This window comes from Neophocaena asiaeorientalis, unplaced genomic scaffold (genome assembly GCF_003031525.2).
Source record: "Neophocaena asiaeorientalis asiaeorientalis breed wild unplaced genomic scaffold, Neophocaena_asiaeorientalis_V1.1 scaffold258, whole genome shotgun sequence".
Classification (NCBI taxonomy): Eukaryota; Metazoa; Chordata; class Mammalia; order Artiodactyla; family Phocoenidae; genus Neophocaena; species Neophocaena asiaeorientalis.
In genome coordinates, this window is record NW_020172591.1 from 5,005,842 (window position 1) to 5,027,230 (window position 21,389).

The 21,389-nt window shown below is 42.6% G+C and overlaps 1 protein-coding gene across 1 annotated transcript; it reads right to left on the bottom strand.

The window, feature by feature from the left end:
- Positions 1-1,271: 1,271 nt before the first annotated feature.
- CUNH2orf80 (chromosome unknown C2orf80 homolog) lies at positions 1,272-13,655 on the bottom strand. The gene is made up of 7 exons (XM_024738289.1): positions 13,615-13,655; positions 11,553-11,634; positions 9,478-9,560; positions 8,051-8,138; positions 7,591-7,662; positions 1,646-1,733; positions 1,272-1,357 (listed from the first exon to the last, which is right to left on the bottom strand). The coding sequence occupies exons 1-7, from the start codon at positions 13,653-13,655 to the stop codon at positions 1,272-1,274; spliced, it is 540 nt and encodes a 179-aa protein (XP_024594057.1).
- Between the last annotated feature and the right edge of the window lie 7,734 nt (positions 13,656-21,389).

Sequence of the window (21,389 nt, forward strand, 5' to 3'; positions counted from 1 at the left end):
ATTTCAGGCAGTTCTTAAAGCATTTGCTATGATAAGGTTACATTTCTAATCAGTCAATAGTTTGCCTCAGAAAATCTTAATAAACCCTGAGCCCTGTGTGACCCAGTCTATTCAGAGGTTCACATTTTAAAAATGCATAGTATAGCAACCGAACTACATAAAAAGGAATTTCAGTTTTCACTTGTGTTTCCTGAAGCAAACCCAATTCATAACCCAGTGGTTCTGTTTTCAAAATTCCCCTTTCCCTTTCCTACCTTACAACCCTTCAGCTGACCCAGAGTCTCTCATTCAACAAAACCCTAAAACATCCCAGCCAGCCAGTCTGTACCACTTTTCTGATTCTTTCCCTGCTCAGCTTTGGTCTCTCTGACTTTTAAATTTTCCTTTTCACTTTGCACATTGCAATTGAGAACGCAGAGCTGGAACGGCAAAGAACCCTCCTTTCTTTCTCCTTACTTTCCAGCCCTGTCCATCTCTGACCATTCTCTGAATTCTGAAGCATAAACGTCAAAGGAATTAGATGGGCAGGGCAGAAGCAGCAGAGATGCAAAGCAGGCAAAGATAAAATTTTCATTAGTGAGAAAGGGACCGAGAATAGGAACATTTGACACAGATATTAATACAAATCCTCTCCTCAACACACTTATTTGAATCAACAGAATAATAGCTGATTAACTGTGGATAGTATTTCTCAAATGCTATAAAGATAATAATGGTCAATATTTATTTAGAATTTACTCTGTTCTCATCTCTCTTTTTTTTTTTTTGCTGTATACGGGCCTCTCACTGTTGTGGCCTCTCCCGTTGCAGAGCACAGGCTCCCGATGCACAGGCTCTGCGGCCATGGCTCACGGGCCCAGCCGCTCCACGGCATGTGGGATCTTTCCGGAGCGGGACACGAACCCGTGTCCCCTGCATCGGCAGGCAGACTCTCAACCACTGCGCCACCAGGGAAGCCCTCTTTTTTTTTGTTGTTCTAATCTCTTAACATGCATAATATCAGTTAATCATTTCAACGACCTTAAGAGATAAGTACCATTATTCTTCCCATTTCGCAGAGGAGGAGAGGTTAAGCAACTTGCCCAAAGTCATACAGCTGGTATCTTATACAGCGGGCTTTAGTTTCAAACCCAGAGTATCTAACTCCCAAAGGCTAGACTTTTAGCCACAATATAAGTAAAGTACTCCCCAAACACCTGGTATCAGTTTGGTTCAGTTTGCATTTTTAGACCTACTTTGTTCTTTGGCTGTGTGTCCAAAGATAAATTATTTTATGGTTTCCATTCTGTGACATTTGCTTCCTTTGTAGAGCTGCTGGTGGCATTTTGATTCGTTGCTCTCCTTCTTAACTTGACACCTAGAGACACACGTAGTCATCATGTCTATATAAAAAACATTTTTAAAAATGAGTCCACCTCAGTTTTACATCCTTCCCTTCTAGGGTGCTTTGCTTCCATCACCAAAATTTCTGAGAAATGACTTCCCTGATTTCAATGATGGAGGGAAATCAAGTCATAAATGCTCCCGATTCTTTTAAATTCCACCAGACAGAAAGATGTTACCATAACAACTTTGACCTTACTTTGTAAGTACATCTCCTAGTTTTACTTAAATTTTTCTAAGCAATGGAAGTAAACAGGCTTACTCTGTTTGCGGGCATATTCTGCTGCTTTGGGTGCTGTTAACATGGCAAAAGGGTGCAAGGAGAGATGGAAGGGTGGAGCTCTGGGAACCTGAAAAAAAAAAACAGTTCTACTTTTAAAAGCTGCACCCACTTCGTGCTGTCCACAGCTGCTGGTTATAGCACTTGTTGGGGCTCGGCCTGTTTCCCCAACCCGCCGTCCTGACACGTTACTAGCAGTTGAGGATCATGTTTCATGGGTCATGCACTTTCCCACGCTGCCTTTTGTTGCCGTTCTTTGCCTAGAATGTTCTTTCACACAATGATGCTCTTCACATGGTTTCCTTTACCTGGAATAGCTTTTTCCTCCTCTTCTGCCTAGAGGCTCCTACTTTTCCTTTAAGATGTGGCTCAGACATCACCTTTTCTGAGAAACTGACCCCGATGTCTCCCCACCTCCCAATCCCATCCTAAGGCCAAATTATTGACTCACTCCTCTGTGAACTCAAAACATGCCGTCACATAGAACACCCCCAGTGTGCTATAGTTATAACCCGCCGTCTGCTGCATTGCACCGGAAACTTCCTCAAGGTTAGGACTGTCTGTCCTTCAACCTTTCATTCATTCAACAAGTTTCCAGTGAGCACTACTGTGGGTCAGGCCCTGTTTTAGGAGCTGTGGTTGGTAAGACAGACAAGGTTCCTGCCTTTCCAGGGCTGAGTGAGGAGAAAAAAACCAATAAACTATTAGGCAATCAGGGTACCCACACACTGTGATAAGTTTAATCAACTAAACCAGAGAACGTGCTAGCAAGTTACTGGGCAACCGCCACCTCACACAGAAAGGACAGAAAATTTGGATTAAACAATAAATGAAGTCGTACTGTCTTTATAGACAGGACAGCTTATAGCCACCTCAGCAGGGTACGTCTAGATTTGACCTCAGCCTTTTATTCAAATGGCAAACATGTTCACTGAGAGTTTGTGTCATATCCAGCATTGTAAAGAATTAAACATAAGCATGAATGATGGCTTCTGACCTCAAGAAGTACGTAATCTATTCAGAAAGATGACCCTAAAACACAGAAAGTAATTACAAGGAGTTTTTGTATCTGTGTGGAGCAAGGGTGGCTATGATAACAGCCCTGCAGCGTGATACATGCCACGTGTAAGAAAGAGAACCAGCTCGTATGGCATCCCTGATGCATTTTCTACCCTTAGAAGACTCAAGACAGGCTTTTGCAGGGAATTCCCTGGTGGTCCAGTGGTTAGGACTTGGCACTTTCACTGCTGTGGCCTGGGTTCCAGGGAACTAAGATCCCGCAAGCCGCGTGGCATGGCCAGAAAAAAAAAAAAAAGACAGGCTTTTCCCTGTCTACTGGAGAAGAGAGAACCCAAGGATTTTAAAGTCACTTCCAGCTCACATATTCTATGACTCCTGATAATCTGATGATTCATGCAAGCAATTAATATAGCTTCCTGCGTGGTTTACAAGAAAAATTATTTTTCAAGTAGGATGACATTGAAATCCTAAAGCTGGAGTTAATCATGTGCTCTTTTTTTACTTCAAAGTTACTTACTGAGATCTTCAGTGTACCACACAGCTAGCAAGTGACAGAGCTGGGACTAGACACCAGTCTGTTGGCCTCTGAAGAGCTTGCTTTGGATGTAAGTCTGGATAGAGTGAAATGATGGATGGTCAGACACTAGGGTGTGGAAAGAAGAGATTCTGATGTTCTCTAGTTACCTGCCTTGGTCTTTTTCCTCTCTGTGTTACACCAGTTTTCACTCTCTCTGCCCCCCTTTCCTTTTCCCCTCTTTCTGTGTCAAAGGGAGCTGAAGAATATTTTTATTGTTTGCTTTATTTGTTGAAGGAAGATTTATGCTCCTTTTACTTCACTTATGCTCCTTTTACCCTCACTTGTGTGAAGTTCTTAGTTAAATATTTTTTCCCTATGGGTCCATGTTCTTCAGCAGAAAAATGGCTCCCTGTCAGCCAAAACCAGCTCCCTTATCGGGAGTAGAACGCGAAGCTTAACAGAATTGAACAATTCTGAGGCCAGGAGGCCTTTCTGTCACTAGGTGGCAGCAAATAGTCCTGAAGAAAGCCATCAAGCCCACACACAGTACCCATGTGGTACCAAAGTGGCCAATTCCAGAGGCCAGAAATTCTACATAATCTGATTAGTATTCAACAGCGCTTTAAGCTCTTGAGTGGGAAGGATTTTAGCTGTTGCTTAGGAGACGTTTTATCCGAAGGAATCAAAAGTGATTCATATACATGAAGCAGTTAGAGAGGAACCTTTGTCGATAACTTTTTTTGTTTTTGAACAACCACACCTCCTAGTTAAAACCATTTTTTTGAAGTTATGTTAAATCCCAAAGGACTGTTTTAAAATAACTCTTAAAATTTAATCTTTGAAATGCTCCATTTCCATTAAGAGGTCCTGCTAATTCTTTAAGATGTGGAGGGGGTGCCTGAGTAGAGCCGACGTGTAGCCACAAGAGAAAGGCCTGAGCTGGCATCCTTGAGTCAGTGAGGAGTTTGTGAGGTCCACAGGGGTAGATGATCCTCAGATGCTTATATCTGTATCTCACATCATCTCATACCCTTTGTGAGAATTTGTTATCTAAAATAGGCAAGGTTTATAATGTATTAATAATACAATGGATGCTTGATGAGCTATTTAATTTTTGAATATTTAGAGAAGTGGTTCTTAAGTAGCTGTGATTTTGCCTCTTAGTGGACATTTGGCAACGTTGAAAGACATTTTTAGTTGTCACATCACAGGGCAGGAGTGCGAAGCTATTGGCATCTAATGGGTAGAGGCCAGGGATGCTGCTAAACATCCCACAATGCACTGGACAGCCCCGACTCCACCCCCTACACACACAACAAAGAATTATCTGACCCAAAATGTTGAGAAGCCCTGATTTAGAGGAATGTAGAGGAAATCAGATACACCCCCTTCCCCCTGGGTACCAGAATCTTAACCATAGCTATTATTTTGAGGTTACTGTGTGCCAACCACTAAGGGCTTTACTGATACAACTCACCTCATTTCCCACTGAAACTCATCTTCTGGTCCCTGTTTTTACAAATGAAATCAAGGCTGATAGAGCTTAGAAGACTTGCCCAGGATTAATCTGCTGATAGCTGGTAGAGCTGGGATTCGAACCCAGGCTACCTGGCTCTAGGATTCTCATACTTAACCCTTACACAAATGGTCTTTCAAGTACAGGACACTCATATTCTGTAACAATAAACAAACTCAGGTCTTTGAAGGAAAGCCCCTGAAACCCAGTCCCCCTAAAACCGAGATCCTCTGCTGAGTTATGATTAACCTCTCTATCCAAAACATTCTTCCGTTTCTTGTCCAACACCTGTTCCCCTCAAGATTGAGGAGTATCAAAGAAAAGGGGGGACTGAAACCGAGCAGGACCCTGTGGAGCCCTCCTGGACACCAAAGCCTTTCCATGTCCCCCATTTTTTGTTTGTAGAAAAAAAGCATCAGACATTCCCTGAGTTCCAAAGGGCAGATTCAAACAGTTACCAATTAGAGGAGTGACTGAACGCAGAGAGAGAGCAGTAGTGCAGAGATGGGGGCTGGTCCTGGTTCCTCTTCAGGGGACGTGCATGGCAATCTGATACGTATCTCTGAGTTCTTCTATGGGAACTAAGGCTCCCACCCAGATGGAGGAGGTCACTTCAGGCTGAGCACAAGCACACGGACCCCAGACTGTTTGGAACCAGAAGGCTGATGATTGAGATTCCCAGAACACCACCCAGTTACCTCATCACCAACCAATCAGAGGAGGGTTACATACTCTGCAGCCCTCCCCCCAAATTTTGCCTATAGAAACGTCTTCCCTGAAACCCATCAGGGAGTTCGGGTCTTTTGAGCCTAAGCTGCCCCATTCTCTTTGCTCAGCCCTGCAATAAACTTTGCTCTGCTCCAAACTTAGAATCTGTTTCGGTCATTTGGTCTCACTGTGCATCAGGCATGTGAACTTCAGTTCGAGAACACCCCCTCTCTGAGGGTACGATTTATTTCCCTGCAGAACTGGTCATTATGTAGTCTACCTGTACATCTGGACTTTTTGTTATTGGTAACTGATTGTGAAGACAGAGACTGTGAAGAACAGAGAAGGTGCTGAATAAAGGCTCTTTAATGAATGAATGAAAGGCCGGATGGATGGATAGAGACTGGCCAGCCCGCTCTAAACAGTGTGGCTTCCTGTTCTGGCCCCTTTAATGAACCTGGCTCATCTGAGCTACTCTGACACCCATGTTTGCAAACCTTCTTGATGGATAACCCAGCTAAGACTGGAGGGGTTCACAGTGCCATTCCCTCCAGGATACGGTTTTCTGTATTTGCTCTCTGGCCACTTGAGCTGAGACCAACCAACCAGAGGTGCCTACGGCCTGCTCTAGACCTCTTCCAGGCACAGAAGATGAAGGGGGAGAAAACACAATGTCTGAAGCAGAGGAGCTTGGGCTCAGATATTTATATGTATGTGTTGGCGGGGAGGGTTTGAGGAAAGGGGAGAAGAGGGCAGCCTGGAAGGGAGAAAGCTGCAGAAAAAACGAACAGGAATGAAGCAGCATGGTTTGCTTGTCTCTGTAAGAACACAGAAGAGCTGGGATTTCTTTAAAAGCCACGAACAGCTTGGGTCTCTGAGGAGCACTGAGTCTGGTGTGGCTTATACCTCAGCCAAGGTAGAATGTCAGCTCTGAGATATGAGATCCATGAGAAAGTCATCTTTTCTGACTCACCCACCCTTGTATCCCTGCACCTACAACTATATTGAATGAATGAATGAGTGAATGAATGAATGAATGGATAGAGTTGAAACCAGAGTGATCAGAGAGGAGGTGCTGATTTCCTCTGTAATCAAGGGAACTTGAGTCTCAGGACCAGGCCAGCTTACATACAGATTAAGGTGAGAGGGCCATTGGATTCAGTTACAACACTTCTGAGGAAATGCTCGACTCCTAAGCTGGCCCTGGTGGACTTTTTACTTTATAGGATCCCACTGTCTGCAGTATGGTCTGCAGGTAAGAGAACAAAGGATGCAGGCATTCCTGTGGCCGTAGCCCTGCCCCTGACCTCGCCTCCCTTCCAAATCCTGGTGGGGGGCATTGAAAGTAGCTGTGTGAGTAGAAGTCCTCATGTGAGGGTGTGGGTTCTCCCTGCTTCCCTCCCTGACTCCCTCCCACTACACATCCCTGCCAACCCCACCCCATCTGCCCTTTCTTCTTCCCTTTTCTAGAAGTATCTAAAGGGATCGGTAGTTCACCTCTAAATAGAAGCCCATATGTTAAATGTTTACTAAAGGTTCATACATTCATAAACAGCAAAACCTGAACTGACTGTAAAGATCATTCACAATACTCCGTTTCTGTTTTTGTTTTTTTAAGATTAGTATATGGAAGCTCAAAGAGGGAAAGGGACCCAGTCAGAACTCACCCTGGGTCTCTGGACTCCCAGATCGTTAGTGCTTCTATTAGACTGACTTCCAAGTAGTCTTGTGGGCAGGAGAAATGTGGCAGCAGTAAACTAGATAATTTCTCATGAGAATGAATGTTGTAGATCTTGTCCTAGTGCTAGAAGTTATAGTACATCATACAAGAGGAGCGCTTGGACTTACCAGATCCACATTATGAAAGGTGTAAGTGAGAAATTCTGTTAATCAGAGACAGAGGCAGAATCTAGACTCTAAGCCTGGTGATCTATCGGCTGCCTCTATTTGGCCTTCCATAAAATGCATTTGGTATTATGAATATAGTCCTCTACCTAAGGAAAGCATCTTACATTTATTACCCAAGTAAGATATGGCTACATCTGGTTTTATCCATCACGATATAAAACCGTTATTTCATGCCTGGAAATGCAACATTATGAATTCATAAAATAAAGAAATTCTCTCTAAAAATCCCTTATATTGATAGTCTCAGGTCGTGCCTACCTTGGTAGCACCAGAATTGGTAGAAGAATCAGCCCCATAAATTTTAAAGACTTCCTCAATTGGGATGCTGTTCTGTTAAACAACAACGACAGTAACAAAAATGTATTATCATACCATGGCTTTTCTTTTATTACAAAACAAAGCTATTATAGCTCCCATATATCCAGTACCATGCCTGGAGACCGTGGGCACCAAATAAATGTCTTCTAAACAAATGGATAAATCAGAGTATCCTAATACCAATTATCCATGTGTTATTTTTTCCCCTTAAATAAATGTTTTCACAGTACAATATAGAAGTCAGTCTTTTTATTAATCTTTAAAAATAAAAATTTAATATTAGTAAATTCTGCATATTTAGAAACATTGGTTGAAAAAGTAAAATAAATATTCATTAATATGAAAATGCACATTGTAGATACAAAATCTCCATGTATGCAAATAATGTTCTTTTCCTTACCATTAAGATTCCAGCATAAGACGATAAAATCATTGCTTCTCGTTCTCTGTGGTTTGGATATATGGGTCTACCCCGAAATGGCATTTTCCTAAGGGGGAATATGAATAAATAAGAATGGAGGGTTTATTCTTGTTTTGTTTGACACCTGCTAAGGTTGTGAAAATAATCATAAGTAATTACCAATAGCTGTGTGCTATGCTATTCACAAAATGGATATGATTAATCCAACATCAGTAAAGTGTACACTTTGAATTTTGAATCTTCCAACAGTGTGACGAATTTGCCCTCATCTATCCACATTTCTGCAGCTATCAAATCCTGGCGGACTGGCCACTATGGTGGAAAATTGTGGTTTCACCAGCCTATATCCTTTCCCCTTCTTGTGGCAGTTTGCTTGGGGGTAACTGCCTTAACCTCCTGTAAGTCTGTAAGCTTCCAGGGAAGCTGATGACACCCCTAGATTCCAAGGATGGAAAACACACTGTGGCCTAAATTAGCTAGCACCCCCAGATAAGTCAGAGCAAACAGAGCCATTGAGACACAATTCTGTGATTTTTAAAAAGTCCATTCTCCCCTGGCCTGAATGTCGTGATAAAGTGGGCTGAAACTAGGAATAGCGTCCATCCAGAGGAAGTAGCCAAGAGGTAGAGCCTGATGACCTGGTTTGAGTTTTGAATTAAGCCATGCCTAATGAGGACCTAGCCGTGGACTTTCCATATACGGAAGCAATAAATCTCTCCTCCCTCTCTCCTTTTTAAAATTTATTTATTTTTTTGCTTAAGTCCGTTTAAACCGGATTTTCTGCTTATTACAACTAAATACTGATACAACCATTCAGCACCAGGTGTGTGTTCTAAAGTCACAGAGCAGAAAAAACAGCTGGCCTCCAGAACAAGCGATTCAATCCTGGCCTCATTAGTTTCATGTTCTTCCTAACTGAGTGGGTCTGCTCGGCACACATGGGAGGAGATGCCAATAATCCCGGCAAGGATTCAAACTGTGGTGATTCAAGCCACTCAGCTCAGGTGCACATCTGGTGAAATGCTTAAGAAGTTGTGTTTAATAGTTCTTAGGAAACTATTAGGAAACAATAAGAAACTATTGCAGCCTTACCCACAGAACTGATCTTTTTTAAAAAAAAAAAGTCAAGGCACGTACACAATAAAGCACAGTTTTATTTCTAAGGCAGAACGTTCTATGCAAGAAAGATGTGCATCTGACAGAAACCAGCTCACAGAGATGCAAAATATGTAAGCATGTATATGACTTCCTCGAATCGACAACTGTGAGGGTTTCTTCAGGTCTCTAGTTGGAGGGGGATACGTACCCCATAGTATTTTCAAATCTGAGTGCCTTGTGGTGAACTTCCTCTGTCATTACTCACAGTTAAAAAAAAAAAGAAAAAGAAAAAAAGCTATTCAACTTACACTTTCTCCCACTCCAGCCAAGTGAAGTCTTCTGAGTGATCCAGCCACTGCAGAGCAACATTGATGGCCAAGTCATAGTGTGCCTGGAAGCAGGAAGCACAGACAGCAAAGGAATGGGCTGAGACATTGGCTGAAGCACGTGCTAGGCACAATGACAATGGCATTGCTAAGCCTATTCTACTCGTTTGTCATGTCCACAAAGGTGAGGATCACCAGCTGTGTCCAGTAACCTGATGCTCAGGCAGAAATAACTAGTGTTCTTCAGGCATTACATTCACCTCACAGTAGAGCAGTGTGTGTGTGTGTGTGTGTGTGTGTGTGTGTGTGTGTGCACGCGTGCATGAGCCAGAAATGAAAAGATAGATTCATGGAATACTAAACTAGGAATCAGGGAATCTGGGTTCAAATCTAGGTATTGCCAACAACTCACGGTACCATATCCTTGGGTGAGCAATTGCTGTTCTCTGGGCCACAGTTTCCTTGAATTTTAAAATAGGAAAAGGGGAAGATAGAGGAAGAGGGACACAGAGAACAATTTCTAATTCTGTGGAACATCAGAACTGAGTGCCCAGGGTCGCAGGGGAGGTGGTGTGTCCATCTGAGGAGTTGGGGGAATCCCGGGAGGCTTCAGAGAGGAAGGTGTCAGTGGAGCTGGGGCTTGGGGCATGAGGAGAATGTCTACAGGTGGAGAAGGACCTCCCAGGAGGAGGGTTCAGCGGAAGCAGAGAACTGGAGGTAGACCAAGTGACTTTCTAAGAGTCTTATATGCGGTAAAAAGCTGAGGACCAATTCCATGTTCATTCCTATCCTCCCCACTACCTTTTCCTGATAATTTCTAAGCGTCTTTGCCATTTGTCTATCAAAACATTCCTTTTCTCCTCCCCACCCCCAGCCCCAGTAAAAGGAAGGTCAGTTTTATTTCTGTGTTTGTAGATGGGTTCTAAGGTTCTATGTAACTCTAACATTGTGTAAACAATGTAATTATTTCTTTCAGGGGCTGAACCAAAGTGAAAAGGAAGGAAGGAAGGGAGCGAGGGAGGAAGGGAGGGAGGGAGGGAGGGAGGAAGGAAGGAGAGAAAGCAAGAAAGCAAGAAAGAAAGAAAGAAAGAAAAAAAAAAAGAAAAAGAAGGAAGGAATGAACGAAGGAAGGAAGGAAGGGAGGAAAGAAGGAAGGAAGGAAAGAAAGGAGGAAAGGAAGAAGGAAGGTAGGAAGGAAGGAAGGAAGGACCGTGCTCACTTGTTGAAGCCTAATACAAAGATTGATGCCTGGACCAGCAGCACTGACATCACCTGTTTGTTCATTAGAAATGCAAATTTCCAGCCCCACCCCTGAACCCCTTAATCAAAACCGTCTTGTAATAAGACCTCATTAAAGTTTGAGAAGCACTTATCTAATTAATTTAATTTCTCCACTTAATACGTGCACAGAGAAGTAGTTTAGAACACCAAGCCTTAACTGCTCACTCAGCTCCAGAGAAATCAGACAGGGAAGGGGAGGGGGCAGGGAGAGACAGGTGATTTCTTCTTCCTCATTAGTGCGAGAATAGTAAATGGGTAGCATAAAAAAGCTGAGGGTTTACTAATCTCTTTTGGATTAGATCTTTACATAGCTTCCTTAATTTATGTGACGTGAACTTTGATTACATAGTGTGAATCTGAGTTTCAACATGTATAATATAATAAAAAAGGATTTTAGGATTATTCAATTATTTGGTTTTCTCCATAAATGGTAAAAAATTATATTTGAGAACTACATGACAGTTAATCTCGTCAACAAGCTTTTAACCTCATGTCTGTCCCATTTAATCTTGTACTCGTTTTGCTTTTAAATCTTTTCTCTCCTAATAGTAAATAAAGAGCCAAAGTCTCATGACTTTAATTTTCTCGTTCTTCTTGCTTTCAGTTTAATGAGTTGAAGAGACCACATGGAGAATCCTAGGTTGAGAAGATGAGGAAGAGGACATTCTGGGGGGTATCAAGATTAGCCTTGCTTGTGATAGATATTAGATCCCCGTTCTGTCCCCATAATACACGTATGACACAGATGTGACTCGTGGCAGCATGCCTTTCTTTACCATATCATCTAGAAAGGTGAGTTGCCTTCTTCCTTTTGGGTCAAATTCATTTTCCCGAAGTCTGATGCCAATATAATCTCCCCTTAAAAGCAAGAGAGCAGGATTGAACCAGAGGGAAAGACATGGGAGCATGGTCTGCAGAAGAACATTCCTTCCCCATCCCTCCCTCCTCCACCAAATACAAGCGAAGTCACCGATGGCTCTGGTAGCTGAGTTAATATTCATTTTGATTTAAACAGCCATTCTGCTACCTTGCAGGTTTAAAGTGTCAAACCATCATGAACAAATCACATTTATTGTAAAATTAAACTCACAGAGAACCGAATTTCTAAGAAAGCAGGGAGTATGATAAATCCCCAAAGGCAGAACAGATATTACAAAACCGAAAGGATTGAGACCCACTGTTTAAAATAAAGTTCCCTTGCTGCCCTTGCTAGATTCAGGCAGGATGTCCAAAGTCGATAACTTCCAGATATATGATATTCCATACAGATGTGTTCTTTTGCCTGAAGGCTTTTTGCCCATTAGAATGCAAATACCGTTAGGAGGAGTTATGTGTAAAAACATATTAGTGATTCCACTTTAGTGTATCCTTATCGGATCCTTTCCTAACAGACTTTTAATAAGGGGAAGGTAGAATAAGGGCCCTGGGAGGTGAATAGAAAGGAGTACTACTCTGGGAAAGTCAAGAAGAGGGAATGGATATAGGAAAAAGGACTCTGGGGTCTCCAATGTCGATCTCACAATGTTACATAAGGACAGTTCTGTTTGTCAAGGTCTTTACCAAACACTTTGGGCAAGTTCCTATGCTGGGGATAAATTTGCTTTGGGGTTCTAAGAGCCCTTCTTCTGAGTCATTAAGCTATTCTAGATTGATAAAAATTCTTGAAATTTTGCTTTGTAATTCCAAGACACTTTATTTAAAGTAGCCTAAATAGATTCTTTGGGTAAAATTAAACTATATATACATAAAAAATTATATTTATATCAGTTTTGAAATTCCATTTCTTTGGATGAGATATGTAGAGGAACTGGCATTCCTAATCATGGCTTGTTCTTTATTATGTTGACCTCCAAACACATACATGTAAACATGTGTGAATTCATAGTTTATTGCAGCATTTCTTTTTTTTTTTTTTTTTTGCGGTTCGTGGGCCTCTCACTGTTGTGGCCTCTCCCGTTGTGGAGCACAGGCTCCGGAGGCGCAGGCTCAGCGGCCATGGCTCACGGGCCCAGCCGCTCCGCGGCATGTGGGATCCTCCCGGACCAGGGCACGAACCCGTGTCCCCTGCATCGGCAGGCGGACTCTCAACCACTGTGCCACCAGGGAAGCCCCTATTGCAGCATTTCTTAAAGAACTTGTTAAAAGATAATTACCTTAGTAGGCAGAGAAAGGACATTTAATGGAGACTATGATAAGATCTCTAATAAAAGGCTATTATTGTTGTGCCTATAATCATGAAATAGAACATAATAACCTTTTTCTCCTCTTTTTATATGGTCTGTGATTTTCACCAACCTCTTAACAAAGTACCAAGTCAAAGAAAAGCTACCACAGGAGGAAAAAAATTTCCATGGGAAAACTTAATGTTTTCTTTATGTGTTTAAAACAAAGTCCGGAGGGCAGAAAATGGAGATAAATTATTTAATCAATAAGCCTGACAACAGAAGAAGCAGAGTCTGCAATTGAAATGCGGGGCCCTTGGGTACATTTTTCCAGAAATGTCTCCTATCTTTTACCAGTCGGGCCCTTTCAAAGGCATACCCTGCCCAGCATAGGCAGGGACTGTGTGCTCAGATCTTAGACTCTAGAATGGGGATGCCTCGGATGTGCACGCTGCTGGCAGACACATCCTCCCGAGAGGTTCAGCATCCTGCTTTGCACCACATGTGAGGCCTCTTGGGCAGGAGACAGAGGCCAGATCATCCGGCTTTCTCCTATAGCCCAGGAGCAGATTCTTCCTTAGGTTTTTACCCCACTGCCAATATCCAGACCATCTATGACATAAACCCCACCAAATGCTCAGTGCAGTAAATGTAAGTTATTCTCAATCAGACTTACAGGAGTTTTCTCATTTCCTTCTTTAGTAGCCTTCTTTCCATGATTAAAGGCTTATCCAGCTGAGCAGGTATCTGCAGCTACACTGCACCTGTTTTCCTTTGGAAAGACCCAGCCTCTCTGAACCTAGAAGCTACAGCAGCAAATCAGAGAGAATTTGAGTTAGGGATGCTATCACTCCTAATACCAGTCATGGAGTCCTAGGCTCTGGAAGGGATCCGAGAGTGTGCAGGCCTCTTATCCAGCAGGTTCCAGGTCAGAAAGCTGTCTGGAGGCCAGCACACTGTACCTTGAGTTGATCTGACACCTCTTATTCCTTCCACACTTTTCCAATATTCATCATTTGCTTATTCTTGCCATAACCTTGCAAGTGTCAGTAAAACAGACACAGCTCATGTCATCGTGGATGAGACTAGCTAGACAGAAAAATCCAAGCAAAGATGGCTTGTGATCTGATTATGTTTGAGTTCTGTGTGCATTCAACATAGTGACTCTCCGTGAACCTACCTGGTTCCTGGCTCACGATGGAGGTTTCTATAGAACCCAGGTACAACTTCCTATGGCCAGCAGGTCCTGGTAAGAACGTGTGGTGATGGCAAAGGTGAGGCCATACCTTCAATTCTCAACCCCACATTGAACCAGAAATTGAAGTTCAGGTGATGGGGTCAAAGGGGGCCTGGAGTCACAAAAAGGACTTAATTTTAGAAAGCATCACTATTGAATGGAGTGCCCAGGGAGAGGTATAAACGGGATATCAACTTTACCTGCAATGTTTTGTTTCTTAAAAAAGATTTAAAGCAAGTTGTAATGGTTACTTAATTTTATGTGTCAACTTGGCTGGGCCACTGTGCCCAGATATTTGGTCCAACATTATTCTGATTCTTTTTGGGAAGGTATTTTCTGGATGAGATCAGCATTTAAATGAGTAGACGTTGAGTAAAGCAGATTACTCTCCATTATGTGGGTGGACCTCATCCAATTAGCTGAAGGCCTTAAAAGAACAAAGGCTGACCTTTCCTGAGCAGGAAGGAATTCTGCCAGCAGACCGCCTTCAGACTTGAATTGCAACTCTTCCTTGAGTCTCAGTCCTGCCAGCCTACCCCATCAGATTTTGGACTGGTCAAGCCACCACAATCACATGAGCCTATTCAGTAAATTAATTTTCTCTTTATGTATATATACACGTCCTGTTGTTTCTGTTTCTCTGGAGAACCCTAATACACATATAAGAAAATTATTAACATTTGTTGTCTCTGGGATGATAAGTCCATAGATGTTCATTATATTACCTTCTATACTTTTGAAATTATGCACATGTTTTTAAATCACTACTCTGAAATGGTTGGAAAAAAAAACTTTAGAAACTTTTTTTTTTTTTTTTTTTTTTTTTTTGCGGTACGTGGGCCTCTCACTGTTGTGGCCTCTCCCGTTGCGGAGCACAGGCTCCGGATGCGCAGGCTCAGTGGCCATGGCTCACGGGCCCAGCTGCTCTGCGGCATGTGGGATCTTCCCGGACCAGGGCACGAACCCGTGTCCCCTGCATCGGCAGGCGGACTCTCAACCACTGCGCCACCAGGAAAGCCCAAGATTCCTTTTTAAAAAGCAAAAGATTTAGCGTTTGCTCTAACCTATTCTTGTTTTGTAATTCTGAGCCAGTCCTTTGAATATCAGAAACACCAATTATAAAATGTGAGTCTCTTGGTTGTTGGGACAGCTTCCTCTTAGACCCATTCTTCCTCCCCCTTACCACTCAATGTGGCATAATATGCAAAGATTTTTTTTTTTTTCCGGCCATACCACACGGCTTGCGGGATCTTAGTTCCCTGACCAGTAAATGAACCCGCACCCTCAGCAGTGAAAGCACAGAGTCCTAACCACAGGACTGCCAGGGAATTCTCATAAAGATTTTTAAAATATGAGCATCTTCCATTCCCACTAGGCTGGAGGTTAGGAGACCCTGTTGAGGCTACCTTGGACAAGTTCATTTTCCTCTTTGTGTTTTCGTGTTTCCTCCTCCGTAAAAAAAAGCACTGAATGATTGAAGAGGTTTCTGCCAGCTGTCCAGTTCAGTGATTTCCATACATTGAGTCTCTGTGCCTGGTTGAAAGAGGACCATTTGCACAGACTCTGTTCAGCTTAGATTTGAATTCAGCCAGTTGCCCCTCTTTTCTGTCTATAGAATTTTAATGAAAACAAGACTCTGGCTGGAAATACACATAAAAGAGCTGCTGGAAAGATGTCAGCTGCCTCATGCATTAGCTGTTTCATAGAAACCAACCCCCCCCAGAAGTCACAGCCCCCATTTTCTATAGGAATATCATGGCCTGAAGAAAATCTGTACACTCCCTGCAGGTCCCCGCTCTGCACCCCGGCATCTATGGTACAGGTCCTTCAGACCGTGTTCTATTAACAGATTCCCCTTTCAGAATCTCTCACCAACCGAGTGATCCCAATGCTTCTGTTCTCTCCGTGCTTCTGGAGGCGTGCTTGAGCATCCGCTGGGCTGGGGCTCACAGGCATCCGGAAAATAGATGCTTTTTTTTTGGTTGCTAGGAAACGGTGACTGAATGAAAATAGTTTGTTTTTTAAATACACCCACACTCCCTGAAGGGGGAGAAAATGTCATACATTTGGGACAGGAGTATGATCCCGACCTGAAGTTCACAGATCTTTTTTATCTGAGCAGGCTTCAATTTCCCATCTAAATGATTCATGGAAAGCTGAGAGCATGCGAGCCGTCCACCTCCCCCAGGGGTTTTTGTAGTGCTCGGCTGCAGACTCAGGAGTCAACTGACCAAGCGAGGATTTCTGGGGGAGCCAGTGAACCTCGGGCTCCTCACAGGTAGGCTGATTCTACTTGGTGACCATAGACATGGGGCAGGGGAAATCCTGAACAACTGTCACCATTTCTCTCCTGCTAAGTGGTCTCCCTGCATACACACTTGCTTCCTCCCTTGCTTAAAGCTTGCTGATGATTTCCCATTGCTCTTAGAGTAAGATCTAAACTCCTAACCGTGGCCTGTGAGTGAGTGTCCTCTATGCCCTTGGACAGGGGCAGACTGTCACTCTGCCCCATCTAGTCCTGGGTGTCTGTTATCGTTACCACTTAACTCTCTTTTCCACCCCTCTCCACCGTCCAAGTCTCTCATCTACCTGATATCTCAGGTGTTCTATCAGTGACAGTAACACTCTAGATTTGGATTTTTATAGACTAGTTGTTCACTCCACATTGAATTTATATTGTACTCAGACGTTCCAGGTTTTGTGAGCCTGAAGTTTATACAACTTGGGGACGCTCTTTAAGACAAGGAATGCAAAAATGTGAATACAAGATTGAATGTTTATTTAGAACTATTAATCACCACAAGTTACACATTTGAAAGAGCTAACAAATACCACAAACATTAAAAATAAAGAAAAAAACTCAGTATTATCTTTATTAGCTCACCAACATACCCTAAAATATTTTTTTCTTGCATATTCTTTGATTACCTCTTGATGTGACAAAGATTTTGTAATAATTATTTTCTATAGAGAGATTGGAAAGAAAATTGTCTTTCCTCTAGTGTAGTTGTTTACAATTTATTTGAAATTATAAATAAAGTATTAGAATAAACTAAAAGTTATTTTTCAGGTTATTGATTCCATGTTGGTAATGTCTCCTTCATTACGTTTTCCACAATTTCCTTCTCAGGAGATGCTCCTTCCTCAGGGCAACTCCTGGAGACTTTAGCCTTGACCTTGCTAGGCTTCTTCACCCCTGCCCTCCCCCTCCCGTCAACCCTACACCCACACCCACCTCCATTCCCCGCCCCCCCAGCTGAGGTTGCTGAAGCTTGTCCAACTCAGCCAAGTGCTTGTCAACTTCAGTGTTTCCCTCCCCGGCTCTGGTCCTTGGAGACGAGAGAAGGTTCGGGTGCTCAGCGGTCCGTCAGGGTCTGCTTGTTGCCAAGACTCATTGGTGGGACTTCCCTGGTGGCGCAGTGGTTAAGAATCTGCCTGCCAATGCACGGGACACACGTTCGATCCCTGGCCCAGGATGATTCCACATGCCGCGAAGCAACTAAGCCTGTGAGCCACAACTACTGAGCCCTTGTGCCACAACTACTGAAGCTCACGTGCCTAGAGCCCGTGCTCTGCAACAAGAGAAGCCACCACAATGAGAAGCCCAGGCACTGCAGTGAAGAGTAGCCCCTGCTCGCTGCAACTAGAGAAAGCCCGTGCACAGCAACAAAGACCCAACACAGCCAAAAATAAATAGATAAAATAAATAATAATTTTTAAAAGCCCAGATATTCTTTACTTCTAAAAAAAAAAAAGACTCATTGGTGAAGGCAATGCTAGCAGTGTGCCTGTCCTGCCACAATGCCAGGACCACCTGCCGGGCACGGAGGGTGGCCTCTGGCTGGGGCCAGGCTGCTGCCCCCTCCTCGCAACCCCCATGGAGGACACATTCAGCCTTGGAAGAACCCAGGAAAATGTGAGACCCTCCACGTTGGTTGCTTTAGCTTTGGGAGAAAACCCACCTCTCAAACTTCTTCATCTCAGGACATTAAAATCAAAACAAAACCACTCTTACACCTCAGTGAGGAAATTCTCTGTTCTCATGGCATGTCCTTGAGGCAGGTGTAAAAATAGTATCCATGTTTTATACATAAGGAAACCACGGATGGACAGGGGGATGGTTTGCTGGGGGAAGTCATTTTATCAGCTCTGACTTCCCAAGCACTGCATCTTCACTAGACATTTTAATGTCTTCTTTTAAACTTTCTAAAATTCCTAAAATAGTCATGATAGCTGCATGTAATATATTGACTTGATACCGTGGAAATGGAATTACATTTTCACAGAATGTTGGTATGAAGTTTTTGTCTTCATCAAAATGTATATTTAAATTACTGAAGAATAATACTACTACATAGTATGATAATGGAATAGTAACTCTGATTTGGGGTAAGTTACTTAACTTCTGCACTTTATTTCTCTGTTCTTTAAAGCACAGGGAGAATCTACCTCACAGGTTGTTCCAAACATTAGAAAATCTTTCTATATATAAAAAATATTTTGACCTGAGACACTTACAGGTCTTTCACAGATGGTAGTCATTAATATCGTAGTGTTTGCATCTTAATTGTATTTATTCATCCTTTGCTCTTTAAAAGTACTCTCTTAGTGGTTTATGTTGAATCTCCTTATTTCAGTGGTAAGCTCCTACAGTGTAAACATCATGTTTTCTATCAATATCTTTGTGCTTCTCAAATAAGATGCATAATAACTCTTTGTGCTTATCATGCATTCACTAAACATTATCTGGAATGGGAAATTGTTTTATGTTCTGAAGGTAATGAGAACTCCGAACACATTTAACAGATAAAATCTCTGCTCTCATTTTTAAGAGTGTTCTTGCCCTTATTGGTTGAACAATTAGGGGTCAGCAGGGGTTGACCAGATGGTAGTGTTTTTAGCATTTGCATTTGGTAGGGGAAAAAAACCCTGCGTGCACATATAGATAGTGTATGGTAAGCCAGCATATGTGAGCATAGCTCACAGGTTTTACATGAAAAAAAAAAAGAAAAGGGACTTCCCTGGTGGTCCAGTGGCTAAGGCACCGCGCTCCCAAAGCAGGGGGCCTGGGTTAGGGAACAAGATCCTACACGCTGCAACTAAGAGTCCGCATGCCTCCACTAAGAAGTGTTCGCATGCCACAACTACAGATCCCACATGCCGCAACGAAGCTCCAACGTGCCGCAACTAAGACCCAGTGCAGCCAAATAAATAAATAAATAAGATGAGTTTTAGTAATCCTCTCTGTGAACACAAGAGACCAGACATTGAAGGGTAACAAAGCTATGACTATGCTCACCCTAGGATTTTGACAAGTCTGAGCATATCTGGGCAAGTCTGGAGGACCAGGGATTGGAGAATTAGACCAAGATTCTATTCGCATCAGTGGTTCTCAACATTGGCTGTACTTTAGAATCACCTGAGGCGCCTCTAAAACTCCCCAGAACAATTAACTCAGAATCTTTGAGAGTAGAATTCAGCCATCCATATTCTTTACGTTTCTCCAGGGGTTCCAATATGCAGATGAGGTTGGGAAACACTGACATGTGAAAGACCTAGGAACATCCTAGGTAATGCTCCATTATTGCAGTTACACTAACCTTTAATCCGAGGGAGACTTTTTTTTTTTTTTTTTCACGGTACGCGGGCCTCTCACCGTTGTGGCCTCTCCCGTTGTGGAGCAACAGACGTGCAGGTCCAAGCGGCCATGGCTCACGGGCCTAGCCACTCCACGGCATGTGGGATCTTCCCGGACCGGGGCATGAACCCGTGTCCCCTGCATCGGCAGGCGGACTCTCAACCACTGCACCACCAGGGAAGCCCTGGTTAGTGTTTTAAATAGCCTTCTTCCTCTACGACTTTGTTATAATTCCCTGTGTTTGAGGGCAATCTGAGGACCCTCGTGATTATCCATGTGTACTCACAAACGACCCCTCTCCTCTTTTTGGATGGTTCTGAAGAATCCTTGAGCAAAGCCTGAATATTTTTTACTTGATCCAGGGTGTGAATTCTTTCTCTGAGTCTCCTCCACCTCTGGAGCAATTAAATGTCAGAATCCTGGGCGAATATGCTCAGGAAATCCTAGATACATGTGCGTTTGCCGCAGGTACACAATTTAGATTTTCTCTGTGATTCGTTTCAAAAAGTAGAGCTTTTAGGTAAGTAAATAAGATTTGGGGAGAATATTCAAAGTAGTGAATTTAATTTTTTTTTTTTTTTTTTTTTGAATTTAATTTTTTTACGTTTCTTTTTAAGAGTGAGTAGTTAAAATGATACAACTAATTCTCAAATACACCTTGTTAAAAACTCAAATGGTACAGAGGTATACTGAATCAATGTGTGGGGACGTCCCTCCATTTGCCCCAGTAATCTTTTTTCTCTAGTGTCAGTGCTATCACATCACTCAAGACACTACACTAAGCATTTACATACGCAGGTAAATACAGAAACACTTGTTTATTTTAATATAATTGGATTATACTGATATTTTTTGCAGTTCTCCCACCTTCTTAAAATATGTCTTAGAAAGCTCTCTTTATTAGGATATATAAACATATCTCATTCTTTTTAACTGCGGTGTATATTTCACAGTAAAACTACACTGTCGTACATTCAATTGTTCCTCTATTGAGAGACATTTGGGATATTTCTAATTGTTTGCTACAATAAGCAATTTCGCAGAGACAGTTTTCTAAAAATACATATTTAACTTTGTGAATAAGCATGTCCTTAAGAGAGATCTTTCAGAGTGGAATTGTTGAATTAAGGGACGGGTGCATTTAAATATTGACAGAAGCTGATAGAATGGCTGTGTCCATTTACTTTCCCCCTAACATTGTGTGGAGTCATCACTCTCGCTGTCAGCTGAGTCTCCCTGTATGATGGGGCATCACCAGGATTTTGTGTGAGCAGACAAAGAGAGATTTTGGCAAATTTTCCAGAGTACGTTGGACCCCTCAGCTATTGAAAGCAGTCCTTCAATTCCTGGGTTGTAGAGTCTGCTCCAGTAGGTGATGGAGGACAGGATTTGTACGCTTGTGGTTTCTGAAGTAAGCATTTCTTTTCATGTCTGTGAGGTTTCTTTCATAATGCTATGCTTTATTAATAAAACTTTCCAAGCACATTTCCTCCCCTCAGCAGCAGTTTGTGTTCTAAGTGTGGTTACAGCTGTCAGTAGGTCAGTTGTAATTATCTGATCTGGATTGCAACCCTGT

Coding starts and splice junctions, on each gene's coding strand:
- CUNH2orf80 (XM_024738289.1), bottom strand. CDS start 13,655: ATGGAAAGAAGGCTACTAAAGAAGGAAATGAGAAAACTCCT. Junction 7,663..8,050: donor CTTATGCTGGAATCTTAATG/GTAAGGAAAAGA, acceptor GTTGTTTAACAG/AACAGCATCCCAATTGAGGA. Junction 1,358..1,645: donor AGAATATGCCCGCAAACAGA/GTAAGCCTGTTT, acceptor GTGTGTCTCTAG/GTGTCAAGTTAAGAAGGAGA.